This window comes from Delphinapterus leucas, chromosome 7, assembly GCF_059928025.1.
Source record: "Delphinapterus leucas isolate spDelLeu-1000000601 "Yukka" chromosome 7, BTC_Dleu_Yukka2, whole genome shotgun sequence".
NCBI classification, from domain to species: domain Eukaryota; kingdom Metazoa; phylum Chordata; class Mammalia; order Artiodactyla; family Monodontidae; genus Delphinapterus; species Delphinapterus leucas.
The window spans coordinates 29762996-29785522 of record NC_143135.1 but is presented as its reverse complement, the minus strand read 5'-3'; the positions used below and the strand labels follow the sequence as shown (position 1 = coordinate 29785522).

General features: G+C 36.3%; 1 protein-coding gene across 1 annotated transcript in view; it reads right to left on the bottom strand.

Annotated features, from left to right (window-relative positions):
* The window catches only part of KIF18A (kinesin family member 18A), an 85385-nt gene extending 63921 nt beyond the window's left edge, over positions 1 to 21464 (bottom strand). The window contains exons 1-8 of the mRNA XM_022583732.2: positions 21190 to 21464; positions 12082 to 12454; positions 9123 to 9280; positions 5834 to 5938; positions 5309 to 5419; positions 4058 to 4255; positions 1570 to 1746; positions 91 to 165 (exon numbers count right to left, since the gene is read on the bottom strand). Of these exons, the coding sequence (XP_022439440.1) occupies positions 91 to 165; positions 1570 to 1746; positions 4058 to 4255; positions 5309 to 5419; positions 5834 to 5938; positions 9123 to 9280; positions 12082 to 12406 (1149 nt within the window). The 5' untranslated portion in view covers positions 12407 to 12454; positions 21190 to 21464. The remainder of the gene's footprint in view (positions 1 to 90; positions 166 to 1569; positions 1747 to 4057; positions 4256 to 5308; positions 5420 to 5833; positions 5939 to 9122; positions 9281 to 12081; positions 12455 to 21189) is intronic.
* Positions 21465 to 22527: the final 1063 nt, after the last annotated feature.

Here is a 22527-nt window from a genome sequence, read left to right as displayed (position 1 = left end):
AGCAAATCAAAGTTTTAGACAATAAAGATTGCAGAATCCCATAAATGAGGAATTGAGGGAGATTAGCAACAATGTAAAGAGGAGACATACCTCTTCCTTCTGTTCATTACAGATCTTTACATACTGAGTTATGTGATTGTCGAGGTTAAGAACATTGCTCTTCAACTGTTAAAAAATAGAAATTATGATTGCGTATATATAGAGATAAAAATCAGTCACATACACGAACAAAATAGCATTACAGCCTCATTAATTCAGTTCCATGAATCCAGAATTTGTGACAATTACGATCATTTGACAATCATAATCAATTATGTTCATGTTTAAAAATCTATGACAAGAGGATATGTTGAGCACATTAATACTGAATTTATAAAAGAAACTCCCTTACTATCTGAGAAAAAGTACTTTAAAGAACTTGCAAAACAGTCATTCACATAAAAATTACCCACTTTCTTTTTCTGGTCCTTTGACTTTTAAGATATAAAGAGATAATTTAAATTTCCACCCATTTGTAAGTTCAAGTAGTTTTTAATGAGTTCTTAATATATTTTATCCTTTTTATAAAAGTATGAGCCCCCTGGCAGCTATGGAATAGTGGAAAGAACATTAAACATGTAATCCAAATACTTGATTTTGAGGCCCTGCCCACTTTTTACTTAAAACTCTGACCACGTGATTCCTCAACTGTAAAGCAGAGCCAAAAATGTCTTCCTCAATGAGTTGGTGTAAGCACTGCATGAAAAACTTGTGTGAAAGATGTTTGTATACCTAATACAGTACAACCTTTCCCAATTTATTATATAAACAATATATAAGTATTTCTCTAAGGAAGATAATAACCCACTTATCTTCATTCAATGGGAGTAGCAGAGCGGTAAGCCCCCTAAAGAAGCCATCATACCAGCTGAACTCTATGTCTATTCCAACCCTGAGATCCTGTGATTTTACACATCATGTTTGACTTACGTTTTAAAAAATTACCCCAAATTTTTGGCAAAAATACCAACCTAACCAATCATTATTATATTGCTCTAGCTACACAGATTGGTTACATCAATATCATGAATGTGACAACAAATTGTTTTAAAAGAGCTATTTACTTTATAAACTGAGGCAGATATTATATCTACTTTACAGATGAAGTAACTAAGGCTTGGAGAGATTAGCAAACATGTCCAAGGTTTTCAGGTAGAAAGTGTTGGTGCTGGGTTACAGAAGAGCATCAGCCTTGGCTGTAACAAATGTGTTAAAGCCTTGACCAATCACACCAGGGTGCCGTCAAAATATCACGTACCATGATGTGAAAAAGGTTAGAAAGAAAGTCACTAAAACATCCTAGCTCCACAAAAGACTAAATAATAGTATTTATTATATATGTAATCAAGATGCTTAATGGTTTAATTGTCCCAGTGAATGCTCAATTAAGCAGATTAGTAAAGACATTTCTAGCCCTGATTCCTAATTCATTAGTAGAAGTACATCTCTAACTCATCTTTTGCTGTAAGTGTAAAAAAGAAAAAAATGCACCCAATACTCTTACAACAAAGGCAGAGTAAACACACTTACAGAAGATTTAATGTCCTTTGCACGGTTAGCATACTTAAGAGTGTTATAGGTGTCATCGTAGAACACAGAGGAAGGACTAACAGCAGCTATCATTATAGTTTGACAGTTTCCTCCAAGAGAATCCTTTAACAAGCGAGTGAGCTTACTATTTCTGTAAGGAATATGCTGATTCTTTCTCTGAAAGAACAAAAAAAGAATTCTTATGTCATTTTCCACATTCAAATGTAAACCTGCTACCATTTCACTATAAGAATTTAAGAACTGCTAAACTTTGCCCAGACTTATGATATAATTGGTGACCAAAATGATGATGAATCTTATGGAACTATTCAGTGAATATATAAAACAAATTTCCCATTAAAAGATTGTATCTCTATCCGATTAAATACGAGCTTTAGTTAATCATAAAATGTCAGTATTGTTGCATTAAGTTGTGATAAGTGTACCGTATTAATGCGAGATGTTAACAACAGAGGAAACTGAGTGTGGGGTATATTTAATACAATCTTCCTGTATTATCTTACCAACTTTTCTGTATCTAAAACTATTAAAAAACAAAATGTTTATTAAAAAAAATCTCCATTTTTTAAAAAGAAATTAAAATACAAAAGTAATATATGCCCTAGAGAAATATACTAGAGGCATAGTAAGAATTCTGTATAGCATAGAGCTACTTCTCTCTTTAAATTACCATCTAACATGAATACAAAATAAATTATAATTATAGTCTTACAGATATTTATCTGAAAGCACAACCACAGTTCTAAGAGAACTTAATTTTTCTAGGTTTTCTTTTACTTAAAAGATACAGTTCTGATTTTAAAGTAAAAAATTTTCCAAACACTACCACTTCCATATAGAAACAGAGCAGTATAATGTTAAGCTAAAAACAACCTTATGCTATCCAATGTAAATCTTTCATATTACAGAAGAGAAAAATGAAGCTAAACAAAAAGTGACATGACTTGCCTCAGGTCACATGGCTGGTAATCCAGAGTTAGAAACAGGCCCTAGTCTCCCAACTCCCAGTAGTACTATGCTTTCCACCATAGCAGTCTTTCCCAAGCAGTGTGGAATGTGCACAGCTGGTGCTACTTGAATTGATTTTGCATGTACAAGACATGCATTAAACACTGACTAATAAATGACTCAACAGGAGTCAATTACTAAAAATTTAGTCAGTATATGGAAAAAATACTATGAATGGCTGAAGTTTAGGAAATTAGTCTCTATACCATGCTATCTGCTTACATGTTTTGAGATTTTAACTTAGAATACGACACATATTTTGCTTCTGTAATATTCATGTGATTTCAGAAACTTGCCCTTTTAAAAAAGACTTCCCAAATCATTTTAATGTACTTTATACTTTATCAAATTGCAACATTTTGAACAGTTTAACAGTAATTTTCCTAAAGATTCTGAGCCTGGTTTGAACTTAAATTATCATATTTTAACTTTGAAAAAAGGAAGTCATTTTTACAAATACAGAAGCTATCAAATATGCTGTGTTCCTGTAAGCACTTCTGGCATATAGTAGATGTAAACTATTTTTTAATGCCCCAGAAGCATCTAGCAAACATTATCCTATTAGGTAATTTAATTACATTTTAACTCTTCTTCCTCTTTAAGAAAAATCAACTCTCTTTAATATTTAAACCAATTTTATAGTATATATATAAAACACTAACCAGACCAGAGTTTACTTTTTCTAAAATGTGTTTTTTGTTTTCATGCCAATTCAATTATCATGCTTATTGTGTAGTGATCATTAAATGGTCATTTAAAAAAAATCAAATTCAAAATAAATGATGAGAAGGTATAATAAAATATTAACTATCAATCTGATATTCAATACTTTACATTCAACAAATTCTGATTATAAAGCTAGAAGTTAAAAAACAAAACAAACAGGGACTTCCCTAGTGCCTCAGTGGTTAAGAATCTGCCTGCCAACGCAGGGGACACGGGTTCTATCCCTGGTCTGGGAAGATCCCACATGCCACAGAGCAACTAAGCCCATGTGCCACAACTACTGAGCCTGAGCTCTAGAGGCCACGAGCCACAACCACTGAGCCCGCAAGCCACAACTACTGGGCCTGTGTGCCACACTACTGAAGCCCACATGCCTAGAGCACGTGCTCCGCAACAAGAGAAGCCACTGCAGTGAGAAGCCTGCGCACCACAACGAAGAGTAGACCCCGCTCGCCGCAACTAGAGAAAGCCCGTGCACAGCAAAGACCCAACGCAGCCAAAAATAAATAAATAAAAAATAAATTTATAAAAAACAAATAAACAAAAAAACTCCATAGCTTTATTTGATATACTAGGTTCTCTGAGGTCTTTGCTCTTTATGTAAACCTTATTGTTACATCCTTGAAATTTGATTTATAATAGATCTTTAAGACAATTATATTAAATAATATCTTTCTGGGAAATATACGTATTTCAGTATTTCAAAATACTTAAATAAACATATAGTACCTACCTTTGTATCTGCTAAGGCATTGATAACATTCCCAAGAGCTAAAAGTGATCGATTAATATTTGTGCCTTCTATAAACCGGGTCCCTTTAGCACTGGTAGAACTGGCTCTTTCAGACCCTGCCAGGTCAATGAGTGACATCTTGGCAATTCGGACATTTTGATTGATACTTGCTGTTTTATCTTGTTGTCTCAAATAAATCTTTTTGAAATCACAGGAGAATAGGGAAAATGAGGATTAGATTTAACAAAATTAAAAGAGAAAAACACTTGATTTTTAAAAGAGCATGAAATCAATTATTTTTATTTTAAAGACATAATGAGTAAGGTATAACTTGACTGGCTGATATCCAAGAGTACCAGAAGTAATTACCAAAGTTGAGAAAATCTGAAAACGAAAAGACTTCCTATATGTGCACTAGAGGGCAAATAACTCCTGGCTTGATAGAAGGTCAAAACAACTGCCACTTGTATTCTGGTAACCCTTAAAAGCAGGGTCTAAGACATTTTGGGGAAATCTCAGTGTCCCCGATAAAGGTATCTCTCAAGATTACTAATAAATGAAGAGTCAGTGGTAAGAAGAGAAAAGATTAATAAAATTTTGTGGACTAGAGACTTTCCGAATGACTTGGTTTCCCCTGATTTGAATTCTTTCAACTATAACAATTTCTTTTTATTGGATGAGTTCCACAAAGCATAATCCAGAATAAAGACGTATAATCATTTGATTTTTAACAGAACTAGAAACTACAAATAATAACTACTAACCTATGCTTTAGGTTTTTCTAGAATGGTATTCCTAAAAAGCACTGTATCAACTGAATCACACACTTCCTTAAGGAATGCAACTACTTACATGGTCACTATGGTGAAATCTTCTAAAAAGTGAATCAGTATCTCCCCAATTTATTGGTTCTGTAAATCTAGATCTATAAAGAGAAAGTCTGCTCTGAATATAAGACTATCTTTTGTAAAGATTAAATATTTTCGCCAATTAAAGGAAAGGAAACCTCTAATACTACCACTTTACTATCATATTTTCACACAGGTAAAAATTTACGTCTAACTTACATCATCTCAATTCTAAATATTCTTGACAGAATCTTCTCAAAGCTTCAAAGTAAAGGAAGTGCTGAGAAGTAGAGAAGTCCACAGATGAAGAGATATTTTCGTATGTGTGAAAATTACCATTCATAAATTTGGCTTCATTTATTTTAAATTCAATTTTAAGAGCTGTAGTCTAGTGACCTGTTACCTGGAAAACAGCATGAGAACGAGAAGATGTAGCATTCATATCAGTGGGATGCTGTGTCCTGTTTTTGTTTCCATTATCCAATAACTGTAAAATTTCCTCTGAGGATTTGGGCTAAAGGAGTTGAAGTAGAAGAAAAATACACAAATTAACCACTGATCTTTAAAATTTTTAATAAACCATCAACAAGCAAGAAGGCTTTTAAAGGTAAAATAAGTAAGAAAGTATTTTCCATAAATTAAATCCCATTAAATATTGACTGTGTATCATTTGCTTAGTACTTTGGTGACATATGAAAAATAAAAGATAAAATCTAATCTCTCTGAGGAGATAAAATATAAATATATTAAGCAGAATAATACACTATATTAAATGTTCAAGTAGATTTTTAAAAGGAAAACCCATTTGATTATTTCAAAGGGAAACAAAACAAGACTACAGATATACCCTGATTATTTTAAAATAAGTAAATGGCTAAATAACCATACTTGCTATTTGAACAAGCCAAAAAGAAGTTTATAAACATACCTGATGTAAAGTTAATCCCTGAACAACCACCCCTTTTTGGGCATCTTCCCGGACAGCAAGTGGCCCTGAATTTACTAAGAGGTCACGAATCTGTTCATTATATACCTTAAAATAAAAAGAACTCCTTTAGCATTGATGATGAAACAATAGCGACAGCATCACACAAATATGCACACATTGCTGATTTAAGGTTATATTAGAGAAGCAGCAGCTCATTTCCATTAATCTCACCCCTTCTATCACACATTGCTATTACTTTCCTAACATCTGAGAAAATGGAAGAGTTTGATTACCAGCACTTGAACTTAAAATTTAAAGGTGGAGTCATTATACCCTCCTCCCATAATTCCCAATTTGATGACTACAGTGAAACAGAAATAGGATAGCTGGAATTGTCTTTTCCTATTTCCTGGAAATATACGGACACACGGTCTTAGGAAACTCTAATGAATCTGAAATGTAAGTTATATGGAAGTACCATGGTTCTTACTGGAGAAGATATTTATTGTTTCATGATGTCCAAGTAATCCAAACTTTTTAGAGTTTAAAAGTTAAAGAAAACCCATACTCAAAGATAAATGATATTTATTTCATTTATCCTTCAATTACATTAAGTTTAATGCATAATGATAATTCCATAATGGGACCCTGACCCCCCCAATTTGAATGATGAGGAAACTGAGGCCCTAAGAGTTTAAGTGATTTGTCCAAGTTCACAGTCACAAAGGTAATAGGATAGCATGAGAACAAGAAGATGTAGCATTCATATCAGAGCAGGGATCAGAGCCTGATATCCTTACTCTACTGCATGGCACTGAATACACATCTGTGTTTTAAATCTCTGGCAATTTTTTTTTTAGTAATTTCTGTAAATAACATACAGTAATAATACAGTTGACTTGATTTTATGAATTTACTAAAGATACTAAGTTTTCTATGTGCCAACAAAATGACAATTACACATATATGATAAGATTAAAAAACACACATAAAATTGTCTTCAAGAATTATTTTGTGTAAGTTATATCCTGTTCTAATAAATAGCTCACAGTGATAATTCATTGCTGGTATAATTTTCTACAATGAATGATAACCATTTTTAAATGTAATAAATTCTTAGAAGTAGTAAAATGATAATATGAAGAGATAATTTTTTGGTTCTTATTCTTCTGATAAGCAACAGTCACTTTTTAAATGATTCCCCTTATCCACTTCAATCATACAAAATATATAATTAGACAATTACTCTCAAGCTGGTCTTTGCATCAAAATCACCCGGGAGCTTTTAAAATACATAGATGCCGGGGCATTCCCTGGTGGCGCAGTGGTTGAGAGTCCGCCTGCCGATGCAGGGGACGCGGGTTCGTGCCCGCGGTCCGGGAGGATCCCACATGCCGCGGAGTGGCTGGGCCCCGTGAGCCATGGCCGCTGAGCCTGCGTGTCCAGAGCCTGTGTTCCTCAACGGGAGAGGCCACAACAGTGAGAGGCCCGCAAACCGCAAAAAAAAAAAAAAAAAATACATGCCTCAACCACAATCCAGACTTATTAAATTAAAATGTCCAGGGGGTGAGGCCTAAGCATGTCTATTTTTAAAAAGCCCTATAGCCAATTTTGGTGTACAGCCTGAGTGGAAAACCGTTAGATTAGATATTGCCTTACCATTAATAAAATGAAAGCAGATTAAAAAAAAGGAAAAACAATTAAAAACATTATAAAAATAACCAAACTTCAAAATTCTCCCAGTTATAAAAGGATCTAAGGAAGAAGTAATGAATCCTGCCATGCTCTCTTCCTGATTAAGTTCAGAACAATTCTTTTCAATACATAACTATAGAAAATGAGTTTTACTTCTCTTTTATCACCAAGTTCTATAGACTGACAAGAAAATTTTTAGCAACATAATCTTGATCAATTTTTGAAATGTGAAGAAGAAACTCTCAGTAGAAACCAAACAATAACATGTCAACAAGAGCAGTAAAAACTAGAAATTCACTCTCTGACATCACAAATAAATAGGCAGTAAAATCAGAGATTTGTTTCTGCACTGGTTTCTAAAACACTACCTGAACACAAAGTTAGAGTGCCAGTCACTTAGTTATGATCTGTTGAATGTCAGCTATCAAGAGGTTAGGAGGGCTCAAAGAATGATGGGGTATGTCAAAAAAACACAAGAGACAGCATGAAGGAGCCTCACCTAGCCAAATCTGGCACAATTTGAACATACAAAAAATGCTTAGAGAAAGGGATTATAATCTACTGAATAATGTTAAGAATCCATAAGTCTACATTGATACAGTAGAGGAAAGGGACAGTTCTTCCTTATAGTAGAAAGCCAATGAATAAATGTAGAAGAAATGATGGAATTTAAAAATCAGTATCATCTGTCATCATGATAGTAATTGATTCAGGCATGAATCATCAGTGGATGCTAAAACGAACAAATTAAAATTTGAGGGGTCAGAGGATATTTACATTGTTTCCCTACAAGCTACTTACTAATTATAAAGTGTAAAGTAGTACCTTTACGGTGGAAAAGCTTTGCAGACACCAGCATAATGAAGCTGATCAGTTAACATAGCCAGTAATGGGACTAACTAATTACATAAGCCTCTTGATATGTTATATAAGAAGAACTCATCATCACTTCTGTGGTGTTCCTGCCAGGGCATAACCTGAATGTAATCATGACAAATCCAAACTAAAAGTTTTACAACAGCAACATAAAATACAGAGGAAAAAAAAAAATCCAGATTAAGGGGACTAAACAGATGAATTGCAAATGAATGCAATCTGCCATCTTAGATTTTCTTTTCAATAAAGGGCATTATTAGAACAACTAGCAAAATCTCATTAAGGTCTATAGATTAGATAAAGGTGTATCATTGTTAATTTCCTGATATTGATTACTATTCAGTGGTTATTTAAGAAATTTCCTGTTTTTACAAGTCTGTAACTTAAACAGTTAAAAAAAATGCATACACACACACACACACAGAGAAAGCAAAGGTAGTAAAATGTTAACATATTGGGAATCTGGATGAAGGGTATCTGGAAGCTCTTTGTACTAATCTTGCTACTTCTGTATAAGTCAGAAGTTATGGCAAAATAAAACGCTTAACAGAAAAAGAGTAAGATCCGTAACAAATACCTAAGACTAGGAATTGTAAGATTTTATATATTCATAAGAAAATTTCTGCATGATAGAATAATTTGAATGGACCATGGAACTTCTTAAAAAAAGATTTCTCAATACTACTGATTAATCTAAAGAATGATATTGCCAACTTACCTCCAGATAAGAAACTGCGGTACTACATACTTTCTCTTCTTTAATCTCATCCATGGATTTGTAAAGGTCTAACATTGTTTGATACATCACTCCAGGTTCAGCAGCTGATCCTAGCATTGTGTGGGTCTTCCCAGCTCCAGTGGCACCATATGCAAGTACTGAGTTTTTATGAAAAGGGATCAAAGCTCTTTGTTATGACATATAACATTACTGTATCTACTGTCTAGTGAATACTTCCATCGGGATATCCTGAACAGTAACTTTAAATCCAACAGATCCAAATTAATTTATAGTCTTATTTTTAAATCCTGGCAATTTCATCACAAGTCTACTCTTACTCCTATATTCTCTATTGATGAATGGTAACTTCCCCCACCCAACTGCCCCCCACAAGCTCCCTTTCTTCGACAACAATCACAAATTTTAATCGATTATCAGTCTCCCTACCTATTAGTCTCAATCTTCTTTAACAAATCCCTTAGGATTTGTACAGTTGTTTTTAAGAAAACGAAATATGAATATGTTAAACCTCCTGAATTTTTCCACAGTCCCATATGAGAAAGTTCAAATTCTTCACCTAGAAATATTACTAGTGACTCTAAGGGAAGATCCCTGCATATCTCTCCAGACTATTTCTTCCTTGCTGTGCTTTGGCATACTAGATTATCTGAAGTTCTCCGCATGTGCTGCTCCTTTTTGAGTCCACTGCCTTTGTCCTGGAGAGTGCCTCTACTTAATCCAGCTGGAAAACTTCTACCTGCACTAAATATTCAGCACAAAAGTCACTTTCCTGTGCCTTCCCTAACTGTCTTAGGCCGAAGTGGCTACTCTCTCATTTGAGCCCTCAGTGTATGCTTACATCCTTTTACTTCTAGCATGCATCATACTGTATTTCTAACTGTGAGCTCCACCAAAGTGGAGGCTATGTATCCTTCCCACCTAGCAAGTGACTTGGCACAAAGCAGGTACTCAATACAAGTTTGCTGAATTCCAGATAAAAGCCATTTATAAAATTCCTTTTAAAATTTTTGTTTTAGACAAATTACTTTGTTTTCAAGACTCTATCCAGTACAACAGAACAGTGATGCATTTCTTCAAATGCAAAAAACAAAGGAAAAAACTACTCTGAATTACATATTGCAAATACCAAACATAATATTCAGTTAACGCAATAAGTCTTTGAGAATTATTTTTATAGGTTAAATCTCTCTGCTAAGTTCATTAACAAACTACAAAAATACTTTTCATTTCTCTAATGATTAATGATGTTGAGCATTCTTTCATTTGTTTGTTGGCAGTCTGTATATCTTCTTCGGAGAAATGTCTATTTAGGTCTTCTGCCCATTTTTGGATTGGGTTGTTTGTTTTCTTGTTATTGAGCTGCATGAGCTGCTTATAAATTTTTATATACAATGGAATATTACTCAGCCATAAAAAGAAACTAAATTGAGCTATTTGTAATGAGGTGGATAGACCTAGAGTCTGTCATACAGAATGAAGTAAGTCAGAAAGAGAAAGACAAATACCGTATGCTAACATGTATATATGGAACCTAAGAAAAAAAAAAAGGTCATGAAGAATCTAGGGGTAAGACAGGAATAAAGACACAGACCTACTAGAGCATGGACTTGAGGATATGGGGAGGGGGAAGGGTAAGCTGTGACAAAGTGAGAGAGTGGCATGGACATATATACACTACCAAATGTAAAATAGATAGCTAGCGGGAAGCAGCCGCATAGCACAGGGAGATCAGCTAGGTGGTTTGTGACCACCTAGAAGGGTGGGATAGGGAGGGTGGGAGGGAGGGAGACGCAAGAGGGAAGAGATATGGGAACATATGTATATGTATAACTGATTCACTTTGTTATAAAGCAGAAACTAACACACCACTGTGGAGCAATTATACTCCAATAAAGATGTAAAAAAAAAAAAACTTTTCAGTAGAATGGATTAAACTGATGCATGTTTCATTTTGTTCTATTTTATATAAGCTAGTAGTACATCAAGAAGTCTTAAGATAGCTGGATAATATAAAGTAAAACCAAGAAGAAACCAAAGATTCAGTATTACTTTGGTAGAGATTTTTTCATTTGGAGTCAAGAGAAATTTTTTAAATCTCTAGAGACAATATGAAGTTTCATGAATGAGGAAAAGAATATCTGCTTAAAAATGAGAATCAAAGCAGGTCTAATCAATAAACCACATTCCATTCTTGCCTGACCTAGAGGGTAAGTCTTCTGTAATAAAAGTGAATGAGTCAGTGAAAGACAGTAAATATGTAACAGTTTTGGGGTGTCTTAAAGAAAATGCCATAAATTATGGTAACTACAAAAATAAGGTAGTTATAATGGTGTGCACTGCCTGGTAAGCATTCAATTAACTGGCATTTTGGAGATCTCTCTTTCTAGGAAATCAACATAGCCATTCTGAAAGGCAAATTATTATAGGTCTATCGAGAGCACTAAAGATGCTTTTTTGGGCTGAAGATATGCTAAAACAGCATGATACTCATGATACTCAACATGGGCTTTAAAAATTTTTACTTCAAGGTACTACAAAGAAAAGATGGTGCTATGAAGAAACTGCCAAATGTTCAGAAATGTCCCACTATTCCCCAGGGATAGACAGTTGTACAGGTGAACATTGGGAATATTTATGAATACAAATTGTGAGAAATCTGGCATCAATTACCAGAAGCACATGGTTTTAAAACATAAGAAATTGAAAGGATGACCATCTATAGGAACCAAAGCAAGACCCAGGAAAAGTTTCGCAAATGATATATGTTATATATGATGACTAAATTTCAAAGAAAATCTACATTTACAGTGAACTACTAAAGAATTTTTAGCAAACAAGCACCTAAAAATTGATTATATTTAGAAGAAAGGGTCAAGTAGATGTCTTAATATAAAACTGAAATCAGATGGAAACATCAAATCCCAACTGAAACAATTACCTGTGCAATTATATCCATTCAAAAAACTACGCAGAATTGGCTTAGTAGTGTGTTCAAAAACTTCCAATTGAGTTGAAGTTTCGTCAAAAACAGCATCGAATACAAATTTAAGGTCCTTATTTTGTCTCTTTGTAATATCTCGATTTATAGTTTTCTTTCCATGGAAAAAACTGATTTCTTCTTGCTTGGGATCAAAAACTAGAATATGCTTATCTACAACATGGACCACTTTATGGAATCCAGATGTCTTTTCTTTTGTGTTCTCAGGACGCACACGAACAACTACTTTCATGTGATGACACAGGTCTTCCTCAGTGACAGACATTGTTGATTATCTTGATTCCTTTGTTTATGTGAATGGTTGAATATTTCTCTGAAATTAAAAAGCATTAATATTAATTCTACTTGTATGCAAAATAACTAGCATATAGTACTTATTAAATAAAGAAAGGTGCTAATTTTGTTCCACTCATCTGGTAAATGTTACTGGAAATCCTTGGTTCAAAACCCTCCAGTGGTTATCTTATTCAGAGTTGAAGTTCTGTTAATGGCCTACATTTTTCACCTCATGTCCTAATGCTTTCTTCTTCGCTCACTCTATTCCAGCTAACACACCAAGCGCCCCAATCCTGATCTTTCTGCTAGCCATTCTGTCTATCATAAAGTGCTTTCCTCAATAACTACATGACTAACTCCTTCACTTCTTTCAAGTCCTGGCTTAAATGTTGCCCCTTCTGCCCACCCTTATTAGTATTGCCAACCCAATTCCTAATCGCCCTTATACTGTTCTATTTTTTCCAAAGCACTTACCACCTCCTAACAGAATAGGTATTTTTTACTTATTTAGCATGTTTGTTGTCTACTTTCTCTCTTCTAGTTAAACTATAAGCCCTTTAAGGGCATTTTTCTTTTAATCTGTTTTGCTTATCAATGCTTTCCAAGCCTAAAACAGTGCCTGGCACATGGTAGATACTATAAATACTTGATGACTAAATAAATTAGTGAATACTAAAAGCCTTTCTTTTTTTTTCTTGGTCTTAACTTTTTGATCCTAGATTCTTTTCTGGATAGTTGAGGTTCCTAAATTGTTGGATCTTTATTAGTTTATCCTTACTTTTCTTGTTTTTATGTGAGGTAGTCATATAGTCAGACCATACTTTTTGAACCTGCTGTCACTGATGTACCTTAAACTTACATCATTATAGAGCAGAGACTAGGATCTATATTCAGAGATTAGGATCTCTGAATACACAGTTGGGGGAATATACTATCTCTGTCACCTTCATACCTGGGCTAGCTAACTGACACATCCCTGGAACTATTTTTAACCCTATGGGTCTCTGAGATACAGGCAGAGATAAGCCTGGTTGTGTCAATTTCCACTGCCAAGAGATTTGCCACCAAGATCACTTTTATTAAAAATTGCTCATAAGCCAAAGCTCTCCCTTCATTACCTTAATATGATTCTGAGAGATCCTTTCTTGTCCATTCCTGTGATCCAAACTAAAATAGTATCAGAGCCCTTGTGAAAAATCAAACCTAGCTTTTTGGGGAGCCTATACCTGTGATTTTATATGGTTTAGCTACAAAGTTTGAGTTGAAGTGGAAGCCCAGGGTCTGACTAATATTTCAGAGATTTATCAAGTTTTTGTATGTGCGTGTCATTTAATTTTTTGTATTGTGACATAATCTGATTACTTTCACTGCTGACATACTTTAGGAAATAGAAACTAGTGGGGCCATTGAAGTAATGTAGACAAGAGATGATGCTGTCAACTCAGAACAGGGTGGTGGTCAGATTTTGGATGTATGCTAAAGGTAAAGGCAAAAGAATTTCCTGATAGATAGATGTGGGGAATGAGAGAAATGATTCAAGAATAACTCCAAAGTTCTTGGCCTGAGTGTTGGAAGAATAGAGTAGCCATCAACTGAGATAGAAATATCTGAGGGTAGAGCAGGTTTTGGGGGGAAGATCAGGAGTTCATTCTGGATATCTTGAATTTGAGATTTTTTTTTTTTTTTTGCGGTACACGGGCCTTTCACTGTCGTGGCCTCTCCCGCTGAGGAGCACAGGCTCCGGACGCGCAGGCTCAGCGGCCATGGCTCACGGGCGCAGCCGCTCCGCGGCATGTGGGATCCTCCTGGACCGCGGGCACGAACCCACGTCCCCTGCATCGGCAGGCGGACTCTCAACCACTACACCACCAGGGAAGCCCGAATTTGAGAATTTTAATCAACATCGGGCGGAGATGTCAAGGCAGCTGAAAGCTAAGTTACGAAAGTAAACGCTGTCCTCAGAGTCTTAATGCCATTTGAAGCTTTTCAAAGTTTTTAAAGCTTAACGTGGTATTAGGGGGAACTTTTAAATCAATGAGGAGAGGATGATCAATTGTGCTAAATACTGCTAATAGGTTAAGTACTTACTAAGAAGTAATCAGGGGATTTGGCAACATGAAGACAAACAAGAGCAATTTGGGGGGAATGGAATGGTAGGACAAAGGCCTGAAAAGAAGACTCAGATAGCAAATATAGGAAGTACTACTGCAAAAGTAAGCAAAGAAATGGTGTGGGTGGAGGGGGAAAGGGTTAAAAGAAGACATTTTGTTTGTTTCCTAAAGTGGAAGAAATAACAACAATGATAAAGCTAAAATATGTCATAAAATCATATACTTTTGGAAAGATTTTGAATAAGGCCAAAGCAATCTAAAAGCAAGACACTGGACACAGCACCCCCTTTTCAGGACTCTGTTCTTCCCCAAAATTGGAACACTGAAGAGGAAAGGATGGTCATTTGGATTCTAACGGTGAGGTCCCACGTGAGTTGCTACTCCGCTCTTTCTTCACCCTTGAGTTTCTGTCTAGCCAACCCACACAGAGTACCTATACCCCACTTCTGTGACCTTGGACAAGTTACTTAGCCTCACTGAGTCTCAGGTTTCTCATTGGTATAAAAGGAATAATACCTAATAGCTGTTGTGAAGGCTGAAGGAGATAACATTATTAAGTGTATGAAGGCATTCAATAAATGCTAATTCTCTTCCTTATCTGCCCCCCTTCCTGCCTCTTCTTCCCAAAGATACTGGTCCATCTTTTTAGTGTTTCCCAATGAGCTTATCACTGGCACTTTGGGTAGGACAATTCGTCCTTATTCGGAACTGTCCCAGGTATTAGAGGATGTTTAGCATTTCTGATCCCTGTCTATTAAAGGCTAGTAGAGTGTCACATTCTTTGTATTACCAAAAACTAACCTCTATACACTTTTCTAAAAGCTTTTAGAAATGTTCAACAAATACCTTGATTTTAACGGATACACTTTTTTTTCAATGATAGATAAAATACACACAAATGAAATGATTAAAAAAACATATATAAAACATCAGGTGATTATTTCAAAACAGATCTTAGGGGACTTCCCTGGTGATCCAGTGGTAGAATCCGCCTCCCAATGCAGGGGATGCAGGTTTGATCCCTGGCCGGGGAACTAAGATCCCACATGTCATGGGGCAACCAAGCCTGTGCACCACAACTACTGAGCCCGTGCACCACAACTGGAGGGCCTGCGTGCCGCAACTACAGAGGCGACTCACTCTGGAGCCCGTGTGCCACAACTAGAGAGAAGTCCACGTGCTGCAACAAAGAGCCTGTGCACCACAATGAAGGTCCCTTGTGCCGCAACTAACACCCGACTCAGCCAAATAAATAAATAAATAAATAACAAAAAACAACAAACACAAAACAGATCTTAGCTTGGAAGGTATCTCGTTAATTAATTAATCATTAATTCATAAAGTTAACTGTTAAAATCCCAGTTCTACTACTTTACTGGCTGTGACAGTGGGCAAGTTACTTAACCCCCTTGTGGTTTAGTTTCCTCATCTGTAAAGTGGGATTAGTAATAATCCCTACCTCATGGAGTTCTTGTGAGGATTAGCACTTAGAACAATGCCTGGCACAGAGTATGCATTACAAGTGTTTGCTATTACTGCTATTATTGTTATTATTACATACAGCTTAGTGAGGAAACATTGATAAAATGACACAAATATGCAAAGTGTAACGGTGACAAGTGCTATCAGGTAAAGGTTAACTTTGCTACCTAAGACTATAATAGGAGATTGATATTCTTAGAAAGCTTCCTAGAGGAATGACTGGAACTGAGAGCTGAAGGATGGATAGTTATTAACCAGGTTAAAAAAAGTTTCAGGAAAGAAAACTAGTTATGCATTCAATAAATATTATTGAGTGCCTTCTATGTGCTAGGCATTTTTCTGGGTCTTGGGATAGATAGGGTCAGAAGTGTATGTGTGGGCTTGTATTTTAGATGGGGTAGTTGTGAAAAGCTTGTCTAGTGGGGTAACTTTTTACAGAGACTGAAGTGAGGGACTGAGCAAGTAAGAGGCTCTCTGGGGTAAGAGTATTGCAGGCAGCAAGTCCAAAAGCCTGTGGTAGGAAACAGCTTGTGTAGAGGACATAACTGGCTGCATGGTGAATTTGCTTAAATCTCATTTTGTTTAACAGTTTAGTTTTAGATGATTGTAATTCTATCTAGAGCATCTAAAGAGATGCTCAGTTTGGCTTTGTTCAGTCCTGACTGCAGCTGGAGAGAAAAGGGAAAGGAGAGGGCTGTATTAAAACGATTAAACTGGATAAAGGTGGGGCCGGACCTAGAAGATTTGAATGTCAGATTATAGAGCTCAGATTTGATTTTAAGTTAAGTGGGAATTACTGAATGTAAAAATTTGCTCAATTATGTTCAAATATACTGATGTCTTCAGGGATTAACAAGGTTGTTCCTACATTAAAACATGATGACTGTTTTCTTTTCTAACATGGCCAGGTAAAAGAGATGGACATCCAGTTGATTCTGAATAAGGCACACAGAAAAGATATCCTTAACCATTTTTACTAAGAAGTGGAAAAAGAAAAGCCTAAATATTGTTACCTGTGCAATACTGTGTTGATTCAAAAATTCTTTTCAGATGACCATTCAGAAGACAGTATCACAGACTATGATCAATTTTGTCATATCTACTCTTAAGTGGTATTTGTTGATAAAATCAAAAAAGCAAGCTGGTAGGATTTCATTGGTGGGACTAAAACATTAAGGATAAACACTTCTAATGCCATTTTCATTATAACAGAAAGGTATTTGTCTAGTCTAGAGAGAGTACAGTATGAAAGAGAGTAATGAAGGGCTTTAGTGGTAATCTATAAAATGACAGGGTTAGACTATATGATATCTAAAGTCCTTTTCTAGCTCTAAATTTTATGATTATTGCATACGATTAGAAAAGTATACTAGAAAGTGACAAAACATAACAGCTAATAGGACTGTATGCTTCTACCTTTATATCCCTCATCTCTTGTAGCGTACCTGGTATATAGTAAGTTCTCAAACGTTTGATTAATGAATAAATTAATTAATAAGTTATAAAAAGTAGACATGGAATTCAAAAGAGCAATATATCCATTTAGAGTAGAGGTAAACATGTATACTTCTCTAAGAGAACCAACATTATCACAGTAGAGTACAATGGTTGGCAATAACAAGAAATCCCAATGAGGACCCCGAGGCATCAAAAATAGTTAAATAATGTGCCCAATTTCTTTACAAAATTAGGAAAGCGAGATCATGTTTTATGTTAATCATTGAAGATGGTTAAAACACTATCACTTAACAAGGGTAACATTCAATTTTCTGGGAGATTGACTCACATAGAAAAGCTCATTCTTCTGTTATGTTTAATGAAGAGGTGTTAAAACTAATTCTCTTCAATAGTTGCAAGTGAATATGAACCAAGTGGAACAGGCAAGTCCTTATCTTATATCTAGGTACTGTTCTCCCTAGATAAAGTTTAAGCCAATTAAGTCAAAGTTTATATGAAAGTATAATAAATTTTACTTAATTCATTGATTGTATGTACTGATACCTTCTTCAAAAGCAATCAGATCATGTTATGGACCTCATCTTGTTCTCCTGCTCCAATGATTTCCCAGCATAAGAATAAAACGGAAACTCCTTACCATGTTCTGTGGGTTCTACATCTGTGGGTTCTACCTCTCCATCCCTGTCTCCAAATGTTATCCCACCTCTCAATTATTGTTCCAGTTACACTGTCCTTAGTGTTCCTTCAACACCTCAGTCTTGTTCTGGCCTCATGGCCTCTGCACCTTCTCTTCTCTTTGCCTGGAAAGCTCTGCCTTCAGATATTTGCAAATCTTAATATCTCAGCTCATCATTCAGGTCTCTGTTCATATGTCACTTCACAGAGGTTTTCCCTATAGATTCCATTCAAAACTGTTATCACCGTGCCCTTGCCTGCTTTATTTTTCTTCCTAGCATCTAGACTACTTGGAAAATATATATTATTTGGTTACATAGTTATTGCTTATTTACCTTCTAAAATGTAAGCACTATGAGAGTATGGACTTCATCTGCACTCCAGAACCTAGAAGAGGGTTTGTCAAATATTTAGGATTTATTACATACTTGTTGAATAACTGAATGAAATAATGCAAAGTTTCAAGATATGTGTGCAAAAAACAAGTGCAGAATAGTGGACCTGGCATTCAAACATTTGTATTTTCAAAAGATATATACATATTTGTACATGCATGGGCTCTCTCAGGAAGAGAACAGAGGAAATTGATAATACCAGTTGCCTGATGATGGAAAAATATGAGGGTCTGGGTGACAGGCAGGCTTACTTTCTACTTTATATCCTTTTGTATTATTTGGAGTTTAAACAAGTCTAGGTATTTTTATTTCAAAAACAAAGCAAAACAAAACAAGATTAAAATTTACCTTAAACACAAACTTTCATTTAGTAACAATTATGGAATACTTTCTCCTGAGCTCTTATTCTACAAATACAAATGTGCTAAGCAATTTACATACTTCTCATTTAATCCCTGTAACAATCCTATGACATAGGTATTATTATCATACCTATTTTATATAGAGAGAGACTGTAGTATAGACAGATTAAGTTAACTGGCTAAGTCACACTATTGGAAGCACAAGACGTAGAATTTGAACTCAGACTGACTGAATCTAAAGCTCAAGTATTTAATCATCACTCTCCATGATGTAAATATATAACCCCCAGAAATTTTCTGATAGAAGTTAAACTATTTGCCTACCTTTGGTAGAAAACCTCAGGGCCTAGTATTGGGGATCCTGAATGAATGTTGAAATAAAACTGAAAATTCATGATTTCTCTGTGCTTGCTGGATAACACACACAGTTACCTATTCTCAGAAAATATGCTATTAATTGAGAGCTCTTGGATTAGGTAGATATGGCGATAACTAGTAATAATGAACAACGATGATCATTTCGGCACACTCTATATGCCAGGCATTATGGTAAACATTTGGCATTCAACATCTCATTCAATCCTTAAAAAGATAAAGTAGACTCTATTATTGTCTCCATTTTACAAAAACAGAGACTTAGCTTTAGGCTAAGGAACCTTTTCAAGATGACAAGAGAGAGTAAGTGAGAAGCCAGAATGTCAATCCAGGTCCAAATCCAAAGTCCATGTTCTTAACAACTCTGGTCTATTGGAATCAAAACAGAAGGCTTTCAAACAATGGAACAGAAAGGTCATATAAATTTTCTTGAACGTGTGGAGTAACACAGTTATAAATGATTTCTTAAATACAAATTCAAATCTGAATTAGATTCAGATTCAATAAACATTTGTTAGGACCAGGAACTATCCTCCACTCTATCATGTATAGTCTCTATGCAACTTAAACCTCTTATTGGAAATAACTTGAACGTTAGAGCCACTGCTTCTATTCACCTGTAAGCATCAAGCAAGAACGAAAATTTCAAGTGGGGGGAAGGGCAGCACTGACATCTGGGCTATTTTTTCCTCCTAGTTTTCAGAGTTCATGGCATAAAAGTCATTTTATTGTGTACCTTAATTGATTCAAGGTATATTTATAGTGGGACAAGATACATTTTTGAAATGAAAATTTTGTGTATTTGTAAATACTTATTTAGTAACAGAAGAGGAGACAATTACTACCGTTAAAGGCAGATAACCTTTGTGTACCGAAATACACAATTCTTACAAAATAGTAGAAACTTAATAACAAGCAGTATCTAGCCTTTGGATCTTACATTCTCCCACAACAAAGTTCATAAATACCTCCCAAAATCCAAGGCGGGGGGCGCTGACTGTGGTAGAATAACACTATCAACTAAAACCTGTAGAATGCCTAACACATTCTACTCTACCCGATAATAATTAGTAACCTAAACTATACGTTATACAGCACAATTATTCAATTCTGGTCAAATAATCTCATAGAGTAAACAGCAGTCAGCCTTGACTTCTCTGAAACTGAGTGCCTAATGAGCAGTCCTCAAGGCGAACGAATCTCGCAGAAACTACGAACAGACGGTAGAACTGATTCTCAGTGCTTTAAGTCCCTTTCATTTGCAGAGCACTTTGTCAACCAGTATCTCTTCCATAGCTCATCTGATCCCCAGCAATCCCGTTAGTCAGTGCTGGCAGGTCTTATTCTGATGCTACATTTGGGGTCTGGGAAGGTTCCCAAGTGACCTTTGCCAGGTTAACGCAGAGCCTCGCTGGACAAAAAGGTTACAAGCTGGTGAACCAAGGCGCCTCTTGATAGTTAAGCCCAGAGTTACATTTACATCTGTGTTGAAACAAAACACTCTGAATTTGAAGTCCGGAAGGAACTTTACACTGTAAGGTGCCAGACAGTTAAAAGTGTTCTGCCAAAGTCTGGGAAAGGGGCCAAGATGCCCTTTAAAACTTCCGACTTCCTCAGAATTTCAGGCAGGAGATCCCTGACCTTCCTGCTGAGCAGTCGAGGTCTCCCGATCAGGCAGAGCCACATTCTAGTGGGTTCTCGAGTTCCTTCTTCCTTTCAATTTCTCCACGGGGACCCTAACCAGGCCCACCCCTGTCCTCACCCCCACCGCCCCACCTAACGCTTCCGTATTTGTCAACAAGCCCACTTGGTCCTCTATCCCTGAGGCGGCGGGACCCCTCCGCTTCCTGCGAGACGGGTCATCCGAAAAAACGTCCCCGAGACGAGAGTTTTCTTCTCTTGCCTTTAACTCACCTCAGGTCCAGGAGAGGTTACGGAGACGCTTCACTTCAATGTCCGCCTCTCGGCGATTCAAATTCAGCCACGAGATTCAAACCCAAGCCAGCTTTCTCAGCTCCTAGTTTCATTGGCTGCCGTCTTCGTGACGTCATCACGCCGGACGTGGCCGTGGCGCGCTGCAGTTTGGCGCCCGGCGTCTCAGCGGCCCCTTGCAGTGGAAGCTACCTTGCTCCGTGTCACCGTGGCAACTCGCACGGCAGTTTCCGGAGGCGTTGGCCGAGGTGGGCGGGGCTAGGCCGGAGCTGCCACCTGGGATCTTCAGGCAGCCTTCAGACCGTGGGCGCGGGCTGCGGTCCCAGGGTTCTGGGTGTGAGTGAGACGGGTGCGGGCGGGGGTTGGCGGTGCTCTCTGCTAGGGGGAGAGGCGGAGCCTGTTGGGTGTGGATTAATGGGTTCTGGGTGTTTGTTTTCTCCTTTTCTCTATTAAGTAGTGAGGCCTCCAAGACACAGGTCCCATAATCTGGAAGGTATAGGGACCTGTTCGCTCCAACCACTTTCAGTTGGACCGAACTGGGGTCAATTCGCCTCAGTTAATTGAAAGTTCAGGACTTTGGTTTGAGGCCCCAGGCTTCATTTCTCAGGAACCCCAGACCTACTCCCTTAGTGCTGACTCTGAAACTATTTGTTGTATGGCTGGTTTTTACATTTCTTTCTAATGATGGCATTATAAAATAAATTCATTTAAATTTATTGGCTTAGTTCATTATTGGATGCAATGGGCTTTTAAGCCTGGGTTGTAGGTAGTATTTTAGAATGTACACTTTAAAAAGAAAAAAATACCTGGAAATAAATGGGAAATGTGTTTGCTAAGAGAATTCATCTTTTATTTATCAGGATATTTTTAATAGTATGATCTGAATTTTATTGTTGTTCTTTATGTTACTATTGTTGTATCCATTCATTCAGCAGTTATTGATTGTAGATTTTAAGGACATAATAGCACACAATTGAGTCAAAATCCCTGCACTCTCAGAGCTTATGCGCTAGTGATTCAGCAACACCATATATACAGGATGGCACAACACCAAATGCAGAGTATTATAAGTGAAACAATGTAGGGGAAACGCTCATATTATAGACATTTATTTCCTATTGAAAATCAGAAACACTATGTATTGTATATGATACATATTATAAGATTCTTTCTGAACACTGGATAGAGCATCAATAAAGCTACTAATTGCTGGCTGTATTACATATATCTTAGCTATTGAGACAGTGATTTGTATGGTGCTGGGTTTGGTAATAAAATTGAGAAGCCTTTTAATTTTATTTCAATATGCACTCTATAGTA